At 35.6% G+C, this 20,253-nt stretch overlaps 1 protein-coding gene across 1 annotated transcript in view; it reads right to left on the bottom strand.

Moving 5' to 3' along the window:
- The window catches only part of ABCA13 (ATP binding cassette subfamily A member 13), a 191,189-nt gene that overhangs the window by 108,712 nt on the left and 62,224 nt on the right, over positions 1 to 20,253 (bottom strand). The window contains exons 28-36 of the mRNA XM_068671052.1: positions 19,769 to 19,859; positions 14,322 to 14,498; positions 12,546 to 12,846; positions 11,625 to 11,739; positions 10,572 to 10,901; positions 6,128 to 6,197; positions 4,301 to 4,435; positions 3,168 to 3,305; positions 158 to 344 (exon numbers count right to left, since the gene is read on the bottom strand). Of these exons, the coding sequence (XP_068527153.1) occupies positions 158 to 344; positions 3,168 to 3,305; positions 4,301 to 4,435; positions 6,128 to 6,197; positions 10,572 to 10,901; positions 11,625 to 11,739; positions 12,546 to 12,846; positions 14,322 to 14,498; positions 19,769 to 19,859 (1,544 nt within the window). The remainder of the gene's footprint in view (positions 1 to 157; positions 345 to 3,167; positions 3,306 to 4,300; positions 4,436 to 6,127; positions 6,198 to 10,571; positions 10,902 to 11,624; positions 11,740 to 12,545; positions 12,847 to 14,321; positions 14,499 to 19,768; positions 19,860 to 20,253) is intronic.

Genomic DNA, 20,253 nt, shown 5'->3' with positions numbered 1-20,253 from the left:
TAGAGCTTCCACATTTCATGTGCTCTGGGATAATATTTATTAAAAACAAAACAGAACAAAAAAAAAAAAAAAGAGGAAAGAGTTCAGAGGCATTCTGAAGTAAGAAAGCATATCATAGGCCAGAGGGGATGATAATACCATTAACTGGCAGACTTACATAACTGTTGTTTTGCCAGCTCCATTAGGTCCCAAGAGCGCTGTTATTTGACCTCTGTGGAAAGTGAGGCTGAGATCTTTAACAGCAGCCTTCTGGCCATCCACATGCTCCTTGGTGAGAGACAACAGCACAACACCAATGGTAGCTCCTTCTGTGCAAGCGCCTTTCCAGCCTGGAGGTACTGAGTCTGTAAGAGTAAAAGCAGCAGATCAAGAGATCGCTGAATCGAAACATATATATAAGGGGAATAACAAGTTAACTTAAACCCTGCTGCCATTTACCAGAAACAGGAACAGATGTTCAGATGCTTTGAACTCACATAAACTCCACTGAAATCAGAGATACTGTGCCAGTTAATATTTTCTAAGAATTTGGCCAATTTGCAGTTTTAAAAAGCAACCTAACACAACTATGCCAAGTTGTATACATGTCCACACACGTCTATAGAGTCATAAAAAAGACGTGTATTTCCAGTAGAAAAAAAATAATAATAAAAACACTAATAAACATCTTGCATAAATCATTGTTTTATGTTAATAAATATGTGAAAACTGTGTCAACTACTATATACATATATAGAGAGAGACAATCATTTCATATAACATTAACATAATATTAACAGGTATAGCTAGTTAATCCTCTGAATTCCCTCAGTCAATAAAGCAAAGCAGATTTCTTCATGAAATGATTCAGAGCAGCAGTCCGGTTTAAACATAATTCAAGGTCTTCCATTTAAGTAGATATCCAGCATTTTTCTAGCCATGAGGTAACCAGGCTCAGCAAACTGACCACGTGACCCAGATCAAGATGTCTTCTTATGTCAGGAGAAAGGTTGGCACAGGTATCTCTACTTTCCAAACATAAGCATAGTCAGTCACCATCCCCCTACATACATGATTAACATGTAATATTTTACTGACTCACTACAATTGAAGAATCTGGCAGTGAGATTTTTTATTTTTTTTTAAATAAAGTTAGGTAAAAGTGGAATGTTACTCCAAAAAAAATTAACTTAATATGGATGACAATTACGAGGGGGGAGAATTATGTATAACACACATATATATATATCTAAACAGAGATTATGAATTCAAGGATTGGTTTAGGCTGTGAATTAAAAACGTTTTTACTCATTCCACAACCATTTCTAGGTCTAGAGAGAACTTTTGCCAGAAGTGCAAGGCATTACCACCTACTGTGACATTTCTCATGTTCTTCTACTCATGAAACTCACTTCCAGTTAGCTTCTCTATCTTTCAGTCAGGATATTAAACCAATCAAAACACATCATTCTTGCCCTTTCCATTGCTTCCTACATTTTTGATCACATCTTGGAACTCAACAGATAAGTTGAGTCTCAGATAATGCATCTCAAGCAAGCTTCAGATGGAGAGCTCCAAATTATTTGCAAACAGTAGATGACTTATCCTGAGAGAAGCAGTTCCAGCATTGAGGTCTCTGTCAGCCCATCTCTGACTGTATTTCCAGTTTGTAAGATATCTCATCTCTGATTTTCAAAGTCATTTCCACTCCTACTGAACTGGCTCTTAGCTGTGCTCTTCAAATCACATGCAGGGGGCTTGCACAGGAGCAAGTCACTTTGCTGTTTGAAGCTATTTGTCCTTGAATCCATTTATCCCATTACCAGTACAATAAATCTCAATACTCATGAAATGGGGAACATTCCTTTGCATGCATGGCAGTGTTGGAGTCTGCATACAGGCAATTTAGGTTACAAGCATGTGATGTGTATCAGTAAGTGGAGAAGTGAGAATAACATATCCACAAAGTTGTATGACACTTTGGTGGCTTGAGCCAAAAAACATGCTAGTAACTTCTCAGGCAGAGGAGTTTTTCCCTGTTTCTACAGTGGGTGTGGAATACACAGTGGGAAACATTCTTCATTTAAAAAAAAAAAAAAGTCTTCATTTTAAGTAAGGATCAAAGACTATCTTCTCAATAAAATTGAATTGTTCCAAATTGTAGATACTCTGGCACAATTTATATGGATAGTTTATCCAAAAATGTTTGAAAGAACCTCAGAACTTTATGAAATTAGCACTACTCTGAGAGGCATCAACCCATAAAACTGCTGAGTCATTCAGTTTCTTCACCTATGCTACAGAAAACTGGATCTTTTACAAGCTACAGTAACTTCTAAAATACAGCCCACAGTGACTCATCATGTTGTTCTAAAGCCCCAAGAGGGTATACATGTAGAAGAGGGTGACTTACTCCTTCACTCACAAACTGTAAATGAAAAGTGAGAAAGTCCTTAAAGAAACCCCAGGGAAGGGGGGGGGGGGTTTGTAATTAAATTAAATTAAATAATTAATTTTAAACTACTAAATAGAGACATAGTAGAGCAGTGAACATAACTGAAGGCAGATAAAAATGTCATTACTGTAATAGTCACTTTTTAAATAGAAGGCTAAGAAACGGAGACAGAAAAAGCAGTGATAACAGAAGAGGAAAATAAGAAATAGAAAGGAAATGGAACAAAATTATATTGTCCATTTAAAGAAGCAGATAGAAAGAGCAGAAGAGGAGGAAGAAAATTGAGCTGCCGCAAAAAAAAGGAAAAAAAAAAAAAAGAAAAAAAGAAAAACATTATTTATAAAGCACAAGGCTTTTCAGATTCAGTAACAGTATGAAAAGGTGTAAAGAACTTCAGCAGAGCCTAACATGGCAAAGTAACAATACAGGTACAGGATGAACTCAAGAGTTACTTATTTTACATATTCTTTAAGAGTTTACATAACTCTTCATAGACAATAGTTTTAGTTGAACCATTCAAGCATTACAAGTGACAGCACAATTAAAAGTTAGTATATATTGTTGATAGTATACACTAAGCAATGGAAAAGAGAAAGAAACAAGATCTAAAAACATATGATATAGGACCCACCAATGATAGAATCATGTTGAACAAAATTAACACACTATTCAGAAGAAAAAAAAAAAAAAAAAATATATATATATATATTAAAATTCTGTTATGATTACAAACCTTTTTCTTTGAAGTTTTCATTTAAGAAAAACATATTTGAATTCAGATAATGTCTTCTCATCCTCTCTGCACCACACAGGTTCTTCCAGTAGGAAACAGTAAAAGGAAAGTACCAATAGTTCCTTAATCCAAATTTTCCTAGATGAAAGAGTACAAAAGAATCAGTTGCCAAAGTCACAGTCTTTTTATATTTGTACATGGGCCACTAATATCCTAACATTACTTTTAAAAAGCTGATTAGGGCATTTAACTAGCTCAGACTCAGCTGAACTTCACAAACCTTACTAAAATGGAAAAAAATCACTTGGCTATAACACCAGATCTTGCCATAAAACCATGAAGCCTCAGTGATACTGTGCTTTACCCTATCTCCAAACCAGGTTTGCAGTGTATTAGAAGTAAGGAATTCGTAATATGTAGAGATAGACAATATAATCTTGCATACTAGAAAGAGAAAAGAAAATGAACCAAACAGCCTGCTGAGGCAAACAAATACAAAGTAGCTAGGAGAAAAGATGACATAAAATCAGAGGAAAGAAATTTCAAGCAGTTAATAGGGCATTAGGGTATGATTCAAAATGCCTCAACCAACTCAGTATTTATGAAACTTGCATATTGAAAAAAATAGCCCACTACTTTCTGCAAATATACTTGGAAGTTAATTACTTCTTTTTATGTATTGACTGACTACAGTTCACAGTCCAGACTACTGAAGATACTGTTATCATGCATTTCAAAGTCATAGTGAACTGAAAATGTTTTGTTGTTCTTGGGTTTAATCCGAAGTAGTGACAGCAGATTCACCATTTTCACACATTTTTTTTTTCTCCTAGACTGAGCAGTGTTATTGCAAAGTACCAACAAAGTCCTTCAAATATTTGTCATCCTTATAAACAAAACAGACTTCATGTCTGCCTACAAATTCTAGTCCATTTTTTAGCACTATTCAATACTTATTGAATAGGAAGACCCAGTTCCTAAATGCAATCAGAGAGTTTTGGCACATCAAAACCTCAAATCAAAGATGTTTTGTTTTACTTGCATACAATAAGGAAAGTCAAATCTATTCATTGCATTCAATAACTCCTCTATGAATGCTTCAAAACCATATAATATGAAACCTATGATCTTACCAGGAACAATATTGCTGAAATACCAGCCACCTATAGAATACAAAATGGAGTCAAATAACATCATCCAGCAGGTCAGTCCAAAGGTCATGTATCCTCCTTGTGCCATTGGCTGGTACACATTATTCCACTGAATTCCTGGTAGTAGGAGTAGTAATAATAATAATTTTAAAAGGTCAAAACTAAATCAGTACAGCATTAAAGATCACAAACTCACCACCAACCAACTCTTCTGTGTATTTAAGCACTGACAGAAAAAAAAAAAAAGAATGTAGGTAATAACAGTAATCCTAATGAATAGAAATGAATTACTATGCCTCTCAAGTCTCTGTTTAGAACAGCAGGTGACACTGCTGCTGAGAAAATGCAGAGAAGTTGATGTAGAAAAGGCTATTTATGAAGTTTTAGATGGCCCTTAATTTGGCAATAGAAAAAGAATTATGACTATGACAAAATGAGGCACTGACCTCTTCAATAAATCGGGCTTTAGGACATACTGCTGATATTACAAAGAAACAGGTTACACTAAGATTTCTATAATGCTAAACCTGAAAACTGTGAATTCTAAGAAGCAAGTATTTCTGTGCACTGACTGTGTTCAGACACAAACTGGAACTACAAACATACTGAGTATGCTTTGTAAAAGTGCAAAAGGCATGAAAGGAAGAAAGACAGTGGAGAAAACTAGTACTACTAAAAGTTACCATATTTGTAAAAGGAAAAGTAAAAAGCAACCAAATTGTACATTTACAAAAAGCATTATATTTTTCTTCTGAAAAGGGGAAAATGCTACTTTGTTTGCAGTACATTGGGTCATGATATTGATTCTGCAATTCTTTTTCTGCGATTGTCAAGAAGAGCAGTTTTTCACAAAGCACATTTTGCCCTTTATTCAGTAAGGAGGAGTTATTTTGATGGAAATGTCTGGCGTGAAATTTTAGACTTTCTGCAACTGCCTCTTCTACTCATCAACTTTTGTATCATTACAATATTTGTCCAGTAGTTCATGGTTTGAAAAATACACTGTCATTAATATTGATCTTGCCTTAGTAGCGACAAAATAAAGGGACTACATCCTTTTCTATATTTAGATACATAAAGTAAATGTAGATATTTATCAAGGTCCCCAACATTTATTTATTACTCTTCTGTAACTTTAGCATCAACAGGGGCAGAACAGGGCTTAGGGTTCAGTGTGCACCTAGCAAGTTTCCAAATAATTTTTCTTCCTAATGCTTAAACACAACACAGTGTTCTCATACATTTCTGCACTTGCACAGTAGCTCTCAGTGGAAATTTCACCAGCTATCTCCAGGCTTACAGAGACAGGTGCACTGTTACTCAGGCTCAGTACAAAGAGTAGAAACATACAAGGTATTTAACAAAGCAGACTATTTTTTTCCCTACTTTCCAGTATAAAATGGTTAAATATTTGTTAGCATTATGTTGAGAGTAACTTACAAGGCTCTTGCTCTGTACAATATTGTTCTTATAACCTCCCCTGTATTATACACTAGTGCATGTGTGAATCCACACACGCCTCTGTATAAAACACTCTGTGGATATCCTTCAGAGAATGAGCTTTAGAGCCATCACTGACATCAGGAAGGATTCCCAACCATTTGTATTGTGGTTCTAAGCCCACTAATTTACTTCTGGAAAGTGGTACAAGCTTAACTTGTTTTTTGAGAGCATTGTTCTCCTCTCTTATGATCTATCCTGTTCACTCATTATTAGAGATATTTTATTTTTTTCAGAATAAAGTGAAAAACATTTCCAACTGTATTTTTTAAAGAATAATAATTATTTTATTCTAATTGCAGAGCTTACCTATTTCTTGACCCTCAAAGAATGTAATGAAAAATACTCCTTGCCCAAAGGCAGTTGTAGACAGAAGACACTACAATACCAAAAGAGAAATAGAAAGTGAACATCAAATAAAATACATCATTAACAACCTCCATGAAACTCGTGGTATTAAAAGCAAACAATAAATAAATAGACCACTGTTTCAAATAGGCTAATAGTCATTATTTCCTTTTATGTTTTAACATTACTCCCCCACGTATCACAGTGGCATTTGCTCCACCTTAAAGAGTTCTGCTGACCTTGTTATGAAAATTGGAAAGGATTAATCAACTTTTCACAAGTTTTAGACCATCCTAAATCTGCCACTTACACAAAACATATAATGTGTAACACTGCAACAGCATGTAAAGTAATATACTTTTATAGTAAGAGCAGTGGCCCTACTCATTTTTGTAAGACAAGAACTCAACAAGAGATAGAGGTGAAAGGAATCCATATACTTGGTACTATATGTAAATACATAATTCTTGTTCAGGGAAATAATATTTAACTTCAAAGAAGCAAAATAAATTAACCATGCTGTATCAGAAAAGTACAAAATATAAAAAGACCAAGTTCCATAATGGATAACATGGAATTATGACTGACGGTCAATCGAAAAACACTGGCAAGCTCATGAAGGCTGATGGAGAGATCCAAACCATTACTAAAATTAATAACAATTATTCAATGATAAAGTTCTGCAGTTTGAAAGTGAGCTGAAATAGTTCATTTCATCTCTCATTTTAAAATAATGCAATTAAATAAGGCTTCTGCAATATTTAATAGAAAAGACACACATCCCACCAGCTGTCTGAAGAAAGAAGTAAGAAGTATGACATAGGCTGCTACTTAGAAAAAATAATTATTGGCACAGATTACACATTTGGAAAAAAAAAAAAAAAAAAAAAAAAAAAGTTGATGCTAATTCCACTTACCAAGTTAACCAAGTCCCTGCCTCTTATATCCTTAAGTTTTCACCATCTCAGCTGATGGCCTCCTCCCTCTCTTCAAATTTTATCCCCTTTTGCATATGCTGCTGCATGGTTTTCAATGAGTTCAGGATATCTGAAGAGTTATTTTGCAATAACAGTGATTTTAAACTATGCATATTATCTGCTGTCTACGTTTCTTTCCCAGTGGCCCAAAGGGGGGAGAGAACAAGAAAATAACCATAACAACAAAATATTCTCCTGCCTTTTTATGCCTGAATTCTGCAGTCTTACATTTTCCTTACATGTAAGCAGTCTTACATTTTGCTTGCATCTAAACACATTTAGATGTGGAGCTTAGTGATATGGTCTAGTGGAGGACTGGTTACTGTTAGGTCAGAGGTTGGGCTTGGAGGTGTCTTCCAACCTAGGTGATTCTGTGATCCCTAACTACAGAAGCAGAAGCTCTTAGTTGACTAATTAATCCAATTACCTGCTGTGGAGTACGATTCATTGATTTTCATGCATGGGTCTGATGCTGCTGTCTGGTTTATGGCCATTACTGGGTCCCGCACTGTGCTCCAGGCTGTGGCCACACCTCTGCTCCTTGTGGCTCTCTGCCTGATGTTCCTGACTTTGCCCCGTATCACCTTTGCTCCTATGGTAAGGCCCAGGCCCCCTGTCACTGGGTGTTTGAGTGGCTGGCCTGTTACCCGCATCATTATAATGCCAATGGTACCACTTATATCTGTCTGTGGGCTGGGTGCCAGAGATCCCTTGGGCACTGGTGTCTCTTGTGCCACTGGCACTATCCCTCCACCCATGACACCTCTCCTTCTGGTCAGGTGCTTCACTGGACTGCATTGCTCTCCTTGCACACCAAGGAGACCTGCTGCTTGCCTTGCTCTTCTAGTCTTCTTCCTGATGCACAAGACTAATCTAAATTTCCCCTCTATTTGTTCAAAGCTGTTATTTCTGGTTCCATGGCTATGCTCCCTGAAAGAGTCCCTCTCCAGCTTTCTTCTAGGCCACTTTTATGGGTAAGGTTAGGTGGCAAAAATGCAGGACCTAGCAAACTGCAGCCTTATCTACCTTGTTCCACACATTCCACATGATGTTTTCTAGCTCAGGCTCTAGCCTCTCATCAGTGTAACGTAGAATCATTAAGGTTGGAAAAGACCTTCAAGGTCATCTGGTCAAACCAACACTCTGCTGCCAATGTCACCCACTAAACCATGTCCCTACGCAGCAGGTCCAACCTTTCCTTGAACACCCCCAGGGACAGTGATGCCACCACTTCTCTGGGAAACCCATTCCAATGCCTGACTGCTCTTTCTGAGAAGAAATGTCTCCTACTTGTTTTAATTGTTGCAGAGCAGTGCTTACACTGAGTCAAGGACTTTTCAGCTTCTCACACTGCCCTGCCAGTGAGGAGGCCAGGGGTGCAGCAGGAGCTGGGAGGGGACAGAAGCAGGACAGCTGACCCCAACTGGCCAAAGGGGTATTCTGCACCATGCTTGACAATTAATGTGGGGTGGCTGGCTGGGGGATAGGAGGGATACTGGCTGTTCGGGGATAGGCTGGGCTATCTACCTCTTTCTTCCTTTTCTACACGACAACCACAGGCTCACCAATTCTGCTCTGGCAGTTCTTCGCTCTCCCTTCTAAATGGGTTCTGCTGTGCCATGCTCACACATCACTTTGACAGCTCTGTATGTGGTGTCTTCCCAAGCTGCACCATAATCCAGGCCATGACACCACATCCACCAGCTGGCTGAGGGAATAGTAAGAGGAGCGGTTCACTAGCACCTAACATAATCACTCCTGGGCCAGAACTATGCAGCTGCTAGGTAATTATCATGAGTTAAGGAACAATTTCTGTAATACTAACAGCCTACCATAACCGAACTTCCCTAGTACTCTGTCTCAGGCTAAGGGTTAAACAGCTGTTGGACAAAGGAAAAGACTTTCATTTCTAGTTTAGTTATATGGAGGGTTACAGCATATCCATCTAAGCAAACAATTTAACAAAGCTAGTCCTTTTTTTTTGGCAGAGATCTGCACACATAATACAAGAGCTACTAAGAGGCCAGATGAAGTACATTTTCACCACACTTCCACAAATAAAAGCTTAAGTTAATCATTCAAGGGTAAAGTAATCAACAGTCTAACATTTGAAACATTAGAATGCATTAGCTAGGTCTTTTGTATTTCCCAGTTTTATTAAGTTTTATTACCAGATCATGAAAAAGTTTGAAAACCACTAATTTCGGTGATCTACAATAAGTAATGAAATGAGAAGAAAATCATGTTAAAACAACTAACAAGGAGAGTCATTCTTAACTGCAGAGCGTGGGAAGCTGCTAGCAAAACTCCCATCAACAGTAAATACAGCAGATTAAAAATATCCCTGAATATTTGTTAACACAGATTCACTGAGATTTCCATGCATTAAGGAGAACCATCAGAGTTCAACTCATTTTCTCCTCCTTAGCATCCTGGGCTTACCTGCTGTTGATCACTCTCATGACTTTAATGCCATTCACAAAAAGCTTACTTTAAATTTCAGATCTGTCATGTATCTAAGCCTGTATACACTGTGAATCACAACTGAGAGTATGTAGGTAGAAGGGTATTTAGGAATGTGTCCTGTGTCAAATCATTAAGCAGACTGCTTTCCAAAGCTGACTGGTGAACAATTTTAGAAGCTGAACAGAAGTTCCTCAATTAAAGAAATTTTGAGGTGCACAGAACATTTACCATTTAAAACTATATTACTGCAACCCATAGCTTCAGAACAAATGAAAAACATACACACATAAAAAATCACCTTAGTTTTAGATCTCTTTCAGGATAAAACGTGGGTCTAAGCAATTTGGTACATTAATGGTACATTAATCAAAGCAAGAGACACTGCAAGAGGAAATACAGCCATGACAATAATTTGCACATTTTTTTCTAGACCAAAAATATTAGATTCTGACAGATTATTCAGGGTAATATACCCTGCTTATATACAGCTATTGAAGAACTAAAGCTAGATAACTTCTAGAATATCACTCCAATTCAAAATATCCTGACATGCTATTTAATGAATAATTGGATACATCTACAATAATATCACAAGTTTTTCTCCATACAGTTAGTGACTTAAATGACCAGTATGCTATCAGAGAACAGTAACATTATAAATATTTTGAAGTCAAAATATTAAGAGACATTATGAGCATGAGGGATAAAACTTCCTTATTTTGTTTTGTTTTTGTTTTTTGGTAGGTTTATACAAAATTTCCCTGAAAATTTATATTTGATTTCTTTCTATGTTCAAAACTTTTGGTCAGTTCAATACCTAGTACAGAATGACTTATTTCCAGTGAAACACAAAAGCAAAAATAAATAAATAAATAAATAATAGTCTAAAGTATCAAAACTATGGAAATCCATGGTATGTATGGTTGGAGAATAAAAATTAGAAAAGGAAAATAAATATTTACCATTATAATTTGCTTGATGAAACTCAGCTGATTCTGCAAGACCAACAAAACTATGTAAGGTAAAAAACTGATCATATACACAAGGCTGGCACACAGAGCTGCTGTATTGGCACTGCTAAAAAATGCTCCCAAAAAATAGCTTAACATAATAACTGTCACTCCAAAATCCAGGAGGAAAAGGAAAATGAGGAAGCCATTGCTATAAGCAAAGATACCGCTTGCTTTCAAAATGATGGCCAGGGCACTGCTGCTTATTGTGAGCACAATTAAATTCTCCAGAAACCAGGCAAAAAAATGAATGGCTGGATGTACTCCCATTGTCTTCATATACTGTAAGACAATACAGCAGACAGACTTAAAGTTAGGACACAATATTTCCTGTAAAGGAAATATAGACCTGTATAAATCCCCCCCCATCCCCCCATCCCCCCCCCCCCCCAAAAAAAAAAAGAAGGGAAAAGAAAGAAAAATAATATTTACAAGGTTCCATTCATTATCAAACAGAATTCAGATTTGTGTGTATTAAGAAATAACATGAGACAGTCTTTCTATATGCTTAGCACCTGCTAAGACTAGTTGTTGATATAGCTGAAATAGTTCTGTCTCACTTTTTCTGTCATCCTGTCATCCTCCCTTAAATTCTTGAAAGCTACATAGTACATGGGAAATTTTTAATTTGGCTTATGAAGGTTTATAGTATTAGTCCACATACAGCAAAACATGAAAAAAATAAAGTCCAAAATAAAAAACATTCTAAACACAAAGCCTCATTTTAAATAAGTTTCCTGATTCAAATTTTATGAATTTTTTTTTGCTTGTTGCTTTTTGTCTCTTTGAAAATATTTGCACACTAGGATGGCCGATGCTCAACTCAAAGCAGCAGCGTTTTGAATCTGAGTTGCCAATTAGAATCTGAACTTACTGCCAAGAGAAAAACAAAGAAAAAAAGAAAAAAACAGCTGCATTTATGAGTACACAAAAGTACCTAAATGTTAAAGTATTTTCGTACACTAATAAATACATTTTATTTTCAGAGACTCAGCTCTCTCTTACCTCTTCAAGATTAATTTCTCTTTCATAAACCAGCTTGCGAACCATGCCAGCAACAGAAACCATCCATGTTAACATCATCATAAGTGGGAAAAAAAAACCTATATTGTTCAAGAATCTATGGAAGAATATATATTGTTAGCTCCCATACATAAAAGATTTTTTTAGTAGTTTGCTAATAGCTTAATACCGTGACTATTCTCAAAGTATACATAAAATAAGACCTGTCATGAGCGATAAGATTTATTTTTATTCAGGTCAGGTGATTCACTTATTTTTCATGCAACAAGCTAAATATGTGCATTAGTACTATAAATTTTATTTCCATGTGTCAGCAACAGAGCTGATGTAATCTGTCTTCCGGGTGATGAGGCTTCTTTCATAGTCAAACAGAATTCAGATTTATGCATAATAAGCAATAGCATGAAACAGTCAACTTTTGCTCCATTGGTACATTTTCTCACCATTAACTAATTTTACATTCTAATACTCAGGATGTTATGATGATTTTACAAAAAAACAATCCTACACTTTTTCTTTTGTTCAAATCAACTTTGCAGCATATTTCATCACATACTGGGGACAAATTCTATGTTTTCACACAGGACAATTGATAACAGAAAGGGTGTTTCTTTGCACATTGTATTAGTTGCATAACGTATTCACAGTCTTTGTCCAGCAGACTACTCTGACCAAAGTATAGCTGTAAACAGCCTGTAAGGGGTCATTTGGCAGACTGAAGCTGCATAACATTTTGTCACCTCTTCTCTTAACATTTGTTGTTTTGGTATCAAACACATTCATTCAGTTCTATGCTAGAAAATGCACTTATCCATTACTAAGACCTGGTAGCTTCCTAAGTCCTCTAAGCGTTAACCCAATAAGAATTCTATAATTGAATTAAGAAGTAGAAAATTTACTTACAGGTCACTGGTATGACAAGGGTAAGGCATGGCTTGCACCTGAATTGCTGGCTCTGAGATATCTGACCCTGTCTGAACTGAAATGATTGCCCTTTCAATCATGTCTTGAATAGGAATAAAGATATGGTTATATTTAAACCCATCAGCTGGCAGCTTCTGGGGGTGAGATTTCCACACTGGGTTCTTAATCAAATCCGTTCTCATGCTGTAGAGAACACTGGTTCTAATTGTATATGAAATGTGCCACGGAAGGAGATTTCCAAAATCTGGCGTCTTGTTCTTTGGTGCATTGAAGATGATACCTGACACAAGAAAAAACATTTCATGCTCAAGCCTATATGACATGTTATTTACATAGGTAACTCCTGGACAATTATCATATGACAGTAGGATACACTCACCTGTTAGAGCAGGTCTTTTAAAATTTCCCGCCCCCCAACTCAAGAATGGTAGGTTTCATAGACACCAATGTTATATAATTCTTATTTATTCACAAAATATATGAGTTTGCAACAATCCTTTTTACCTGAGAAAATTCCTTCTGAGATTTGTCTTTTTGAGTTGTAGCTTATCATCTTTATATACAGATTTAACCCTGTTTTATATACAGATTTTTGGGAGACTGATCCCAATTCCACATGTAAAAGCACTACAACAAAATTTGTCCACCAAAGGATTACAAACCCTGGAAGTAGGTGACAAAGAAAACAATACCAACCCACTAAAATTAGCTTTGATTTCTTAATTTCTGAGTCAATAACATAAATTCTGCTTTAACATAGCAGAATTTGCATGATTATCTTCTCTAGCTCAGTCAAAGGCATGAGTGAAAGCTGTATCTGTAGCTGGAGAGAGTCAAATACAGTAAGTTGGTTGTATTTTCTTTCAGAATGACCAATACAGTAAGTTGGTTGTATTTTCTTTCAGAATGACCAAGACATTCTAGGATTTTTTGAGGAATGTGAGAAACTGATCTTTTTTCCTTAGGAAAGGAAAATGATCTCTCTGACCACTGGGCTCTCAGAAAGACATCGTAGAATAATTTACTCTGCTATAAAGACTTTTTTTCAAATTAATTTTCCCATTTATGCAAGCATTTAGTTTTCTGAAACATTCTTCCCTCTTTTTTAGAAAGACTATATGCAACTCAAAGCTGCTTATGCGAGGAGAGAAAATGTGTAGCAAGAAAAGCATTCCTGTCTTCTAAACTCTTCTGTCCAATTAATTGATTCACAACAATAAGACTGTAATGCAAAGGATAGACAGTTTAATCCCAATGAGGAAAAGAAATAACCTCGGTTGCCTAAGAACTAATTTACTCAGAATAAACAATTTTTCTAAGATGTTGGTTTAAGAACGTATAATTTACTTTTATTTTTTATTTTTTTCCCTCCTTTTTGCAAAGCCAAGAATATTAAAATTAAAATTCAAAATGAGAAAAAACAGGTGATCTTGTCCTAAGTAGTTGAGTTTCCCCAGTAGTGTATATTTTTATTCCATTTTAAGCTTTTATGACTCTGCTTTTCAACATTTCATGAGATACAACAGACTCCGAGGATTCATTTGACATTTCTACAATTAAAACGTCCTTAGTCTTTATTGCATATATTATAGAAATCAAATGTTGGGGAATATCTCTAAGTTAGATGTGCTGTATTTTGCCTGTATTATGTGTGTTTTAATACATTAATAATTGTGCAAGTTTAACCTCTTATCAACAGACAACAACTAAAGTCTGATGTTTTCTGTAATTACACGTTTTAAATAAGATACTTACTAGCCAAAAAGTTATTTTGCTGCATGAGTTCACGAGCTTTCTCCTCCAATTTATCAACAGACTCAAAAGGCTGGAAACGATCCAGTAACACACAGGAAGAAATATTTACTATGAGATGTGACAACAGGTCAATCTGTTTACTTGCTGAGCTGTTAAGCATCTTGTCCATCATAATTTCTAAGAGGAGGAAACAAATTGGACTGCCTTAGTTTTAATGAATTAAGCAGAACAGAAAGGTATGTTCTCATTTGAACAACCTGTAGGAGAAAATATCCTTTGTGTTAAAAAAAAAAAAAAGGGGGGGGGGGGGAGGGAGGGGGACTAAAAATAAAACATATGGTGAATAATTGTGAACTTGTGAAAGTGTAGTTCATGTTTCAGCAGCTTTTACAAGTCTTTATCTACACTTCAATTTCAAAACAACAAAAATATAACAAGTTCTGGAAAAAGGACTTTTAACATTTCTTCAGCCTTCTGTAACTACTTCCACAAAGAAAAAAAAAAAGAGTTCCTGTACTACAGACAGTCTTTTTAATCTAGTAATGTATTGGCTAGCTCTTATATTCTTGACACTACAAATATTTCAAGAAGTTCATCATATAGCGTACAAGCATCTTGATTCAAGCCCTACATTAAAAAAAAAAAAAAATCAGAATAAAACTGGAACCTCCCATTTGACTTTGATTGTACTTACAGACCCAGGGTGAATGTATACCTTAACCAATACCGTGTTTCACCAGCACTGAACCTTTGGAGGAATCCAGATCTCCATCCATTGTTAGAGAACTGTGCTGTATCCATAAGTTTGAGAGAATAATCATAGGGACAGCATGAGCTTTGATGAATTTACATTGTAAATTCATCTGGATTCAATGGAAACATCTGAATTTCTCAAGTAATAATATGTTATAAAGCATCCAACATAAGCTTTCTTCTTAGACTCACTTGAACATATAGGCCTTAAAAAGGATGGGTGATGACCTCATTTGCTAACAGTGGTGACAGACAAACCCTGGATCATCAATGTTATTTAACAGCAGCACAGGAAATATTACAACAGGAAGGCAGATAAGTGGAAAAAGATGTATGAAGTAGCCTGGGGAAGAGACACAATTACCAGTGAGAAAGTATAAAGATTAAAAGGAGTAGAAACTGAGAAACAGGTACTTTAGAATTCAGAAGACAAGCAAGCAATGACAGGGTGAATTCATGGGCTGAGAGAAAAAACAGCCTCAGACATACCATGTGTGTCTTATTTACTACAATGCTTCAGGAGTACAACAAAAAAAATAAATATATTGCTACCTGTTTCATCACATTAAAGAGAACAGAATATTTCTAACATTAACCCCAGGTAATAGGGTTAAGCAATAGGGTTAAGCTTTTATTTTTATATGTATGTGTCTATATTTTTATATATATATATATATATATATATATATATATGTAGCCTATATATAAACAAAAAAAAAATGAGACCTTTTCACCATCTGATCTTTATAAAACCTTAATTTTATATATTTAACTTAAAAATAATAATAAATTCTCTCATGAATTATACTACTGAATATTTTAACATAAGAACTAGTGTGTCTAGTTTGTGACTTCTTTGGAGTACAGCACACAAAATGTTTCTGGAAATAAAATATTGTACTTCACAATCTGGATGAACTGTAGTCTACAATGTATATAAAAAGAGATACAATCCACAGGAAAGGATTAGAATTAAGATGTTATTTATCTTTCATATTTCTCATTTATAAATTTAGCAAGTCAATAAAAATTTGGTGAAGCTGTTTTTATTCTTACCTTCGTAATTCGTTCTCCCACTTAGGTTGTTTAACCTACCATTAAGTAATTCAGAGGAACTATAATTGTTTTCTATGAAACTGACAAATAGAAGTGCTATTTAAGGGAAAGGTTGCAAGAAGAAAAATAGGAATAAACCAGAAAAGAGTGAATTTAGATCAGAAATTAGGAAAAAATTCTATTTACCAGATGATTGTGGTGGTGGCATAGGTTTCAGTGATTATTTTAGAGCTATTTTTTTGCTTTCAGCTTTCTGTGTATGCATAAAACTATTTCAAGACACTGAGGGCAGAAAAGGAAAAAAACAGGCAGGAAAGCTGCCTGGATTTTTTTTTTGATTTTTTATTGTTATCTTAGCCACTACATCCCAGGTCACACACAGCCCATGAGGGATATTCCTTTGTAGTGAAAAACACTGCACATCTAGAAGTCACTGAAGAAGGACAAGTGGGAGACTCAGGGAATAAGGATGCAAAAGAAGGCCCTGCCACTCAACCATCTCCCTTTGTGCCTCTTGAGAGGTCCATAAAACTGCTCCCAGCAAGAAGCTCAGGCTCTAGCAGGACAGGTTTTGTATAAAAATGTTTACACCAAGGAGATTATTGAAAATTGCTGGGTTGGAAGGCAAGCATAGAGGAACAGAGTTACCTTACCCACACAAGACTAGTTTAGAAAGTGAAGATGCATTTAAAAAGAAAAATACAATATTTTCTGCCCCCAATTCAGTATTTACTTTGTACATGGTTACTGACACAATAACCTGCTTTAGAAACTGGTAACTTTGTGAGTTTCCCTAGTAAAATCATGTAATAGAACAGATAGAATATCAATCCACTCATTGTCCTATGAAGCTTTCCAACAAGAGTTGCAGGGTGAAGAAAATGTAGCATCATAGTGAAATAAAAAAGACACAAACACCTTGGATTTGAGCATAATTAGATGACACCTTAATGTGAGCATGGATGTAAAGCCAAGGCAACATTTGTTTTCATTGGAAGACAAAATACATAATCACACAGATTAGGTGATTTTAGAAAACTAGATCTTTGGATGGAAATAAACATTTCATGAGTGATAAAACTAATAACATATGTGGATACATTTAAGAGTTTAACTGGATCCAAGCGAGATAATCACAGAACTAGAAAAATAGAGGCAGTATAAGACTAACAAAAGTTTTTTTAAAAAAAGTCATAAAAACAGAGGTTTACAATAACAGCTGTATATGATTATAGACTAAAAAATGGAAAAAAAAAAAAAAGCATATACAAAAAAAAAAGTAAAAATAAGACATTACAGTCATTTTTCAAAAAGCCAAATGGTAAAGTGAATCTATAAGAAGAAATGTAATCAAAGTATAAATGCAGAAGAATGCTATGGCACTCTGGACCAAGATCAGTTTAACAAAGGCGTAAATGCTATCATCATCTATAGCCTGTATTGATTTTTCACTTTTTATATGATAATTTTATCAATTGTATTACATTAAAGAAATTCTATTTTCATAAACTATTCTACTTAAATGATTTCCTGCATTCACAATCCAAGATTATTAACCATTTATTACAGTCGAATGTTCCTAACTGCTAAAAAACAATGTTTTGAGAAACACATGCATGGATTTCTGTGATTAAGTTCTCTGCAACAGTGAAGATGTACCAGATGTCTCAAAAGATCTTGGTTTCTTCTTAATGAAACAGTTTGCCCACAACCTGTTACATAGTTCCCTGTGCTAGGTCTGTATAAACAAAATACATCTATTGATCAACTAATGCACTGAGACAGTTATATTTTCAGCAGGTCTTGTAGGTTAAGAGACTTGTTCTGTTTCCCCTCCCTATGTCTTTCTGATTACACGATTCTGTTTTTATTTTAATTGTATTCGGGTCCTGTTTCACAATGATGGGTGAACTGTGCTTGACCCATACTAGCCAAATGTTCAGGGGTTAAGGTAATATTCCTGAGAGATGGTAGATATAAGTTTGAGTCGCTCATGCTAAGGAGGATTCTGTAGCCAGAACTCTTAATTTCTGGATTAAATTCGGGACACTGCTTGCCATGGTTTTTGTTTGTTTGTTTGTTTTTAAAATGAAAGTGCATGCAGCTAATACTAGCCTTCAAAAACAAAGCCTTCAAACCAAGGCCATCAGTTTCAATTAAATCTTGTAACCTGTGCATACAAAATAAAAGCCAAGAACTTCAGTTCACACCAACCATGATGACATCAGCTCCGTGCAGTAGTACAATTAAAGACTGAGTACCCAACTTCAGCATTTATAAGCTCTCAGGAGCTTAAATGGCTTTTGTTGATTTCCTGCTTAGAAACAGGTACCAAAGTCCCATAAAAATTTTACTTCAGGTACATAATATTTTCTTAGTTTTGTTTTTCAGATTCAGACTTAATTCTTTAACTGTAGAGCAGAATTAGCAATCCATATTGCTGTAAAACCTTTTTTTTTTTTTTTTTTTTTTCCCAACAAGGGCCACACAGACTCTTCATGGAGGCATCTCTGCCCTCCCCCAACACATGGCTGGAACAGATTAGTATCTGGCTTGTAATGATCCTACTGCTCACTGACAACAAACTACACAGATCTATCTTCCCTACCACTATCGTCTCCTGAGAAGCACCTAGCTCCCTTAGTGCATGACATCACACTGTTATTACATATTATGCTACATCTCTTTCATTCTCTCTCCACGGTCCTCGTGATCTAAACTGTTCTTAAATAACATTAGACTCTGCCTTGGTATAGACAATTCGTTCTAATGCTGTCAGCAACCATTTTCTTTAGAATGGACCTACCTACTGACAGCAGGACACATTGAATGTTTTTTCTTTTATCAAACTGTTACAGTTAGTTATCAAATTTAAGTAACTTGGAGGTCTGGCTGCCAGAAGCTCAGCTCCAGAGCTGAAATGGTAGAGCCAAGTGTGGTGGTGACCACGAGGACACTGCTGGTCAGCCTCATAGTGTCCTGACTATGGACGTGCTAATCTGCGCCCATATCTCCACCCACAAGGTGACATCTTGGCATGGCCACCATCCCCGTGGTCCTGCTTGGCCATCCCAGGGCTGAGTTTGACCCTAGTTATTCTCTACTGACCTAAGCCTGCCCTTGTAGCCCTCTTGTAGAAACCATATCTCATTCTTTGCTGGGGCTCTGGGAGATGACAGGGAACCATTTCTCACTAAAATAAGAGATAAAGACAGATTTTGCTTGTATTGATTAAACATACAATGTACCCAATCTGATTTTCCATTTATTTCTATTTAAAGCATATAGATTTCCCTCAAAATTACTAAAAAATTTACTGCTACATAAGGGAACTGTAGCTACCAGGATTACTTCTTCCCTCCCTCCCTTTAAATATAGCTCTTGTGTTTTTAAGTCTGCCATGACAGTTTGTTACTTCTAATTCATTACCAGATTTTTCCAGTGTTTCAATATTAACCAATGAAAATTATCCACACACACAAAGACATTTAGAAATACAGGAGACTAACTCAACAATAGAAGATAAAATCTGGTATTTTTGTTTCATCTGATCAGGTAAAATATTGAAAGCTAACAGCATAGTTCTAAGTTTAAGTTAAAATTTAATAAAGGTAATCAGTACATGCACTTTCACGTACCATATACTTGCATTTTTTGAAAGAGTTTTTCCATGTCAATATCCAGGTTACTTTCTACAGAGTGCTTTACAAAATTGTTTTGAAGTGCTTCCTAAAATAAAAAGTTTTAGATGTTATGTCATGTTTGTCTTTGCTAAAGAAATACAAAATATATGTATGCATCCATGTTCAACCCCCTTATAAAGATTTCCTGCATAACACTGGAGAAATTGCTCATCTTCTCCATGTCTTCAGTCATCCACCTTTCATAGGTTAACTCCACATATTTAAAATAAACAATAGCACATATACTCCCCACTGCATAATTCACTGTCCTCCTTTACTCCAAATATTTTAACTGTGAGTCCATTCTAATATTCTTGCAACTCTCCTGGGACAGAAACTCATTTTCTTTTCCTGCGAGACTTTTGGAGCATTGAACTATTAGCACTGGCAGTAGCAAAATAAACATCTTTAAAAACTAGCAGTTGGGAATTCATTTTATA

The sequence above is a fragment of the Anas acuta genome, chromosome 2 (genome assembly GCF_963932015.1).
Source record: "Anas acuta chromosome 2, bAnaAcu1.1, whole genome shotgun sequence".
NCBI lineage: Eukaryota > Metazoa > Chordata > Aves > Anseriformes > Anatidae > Anas > Anas acuta.
This window is presented reverse-complemented; position numbering and strand designations above follow the sequence as displayed.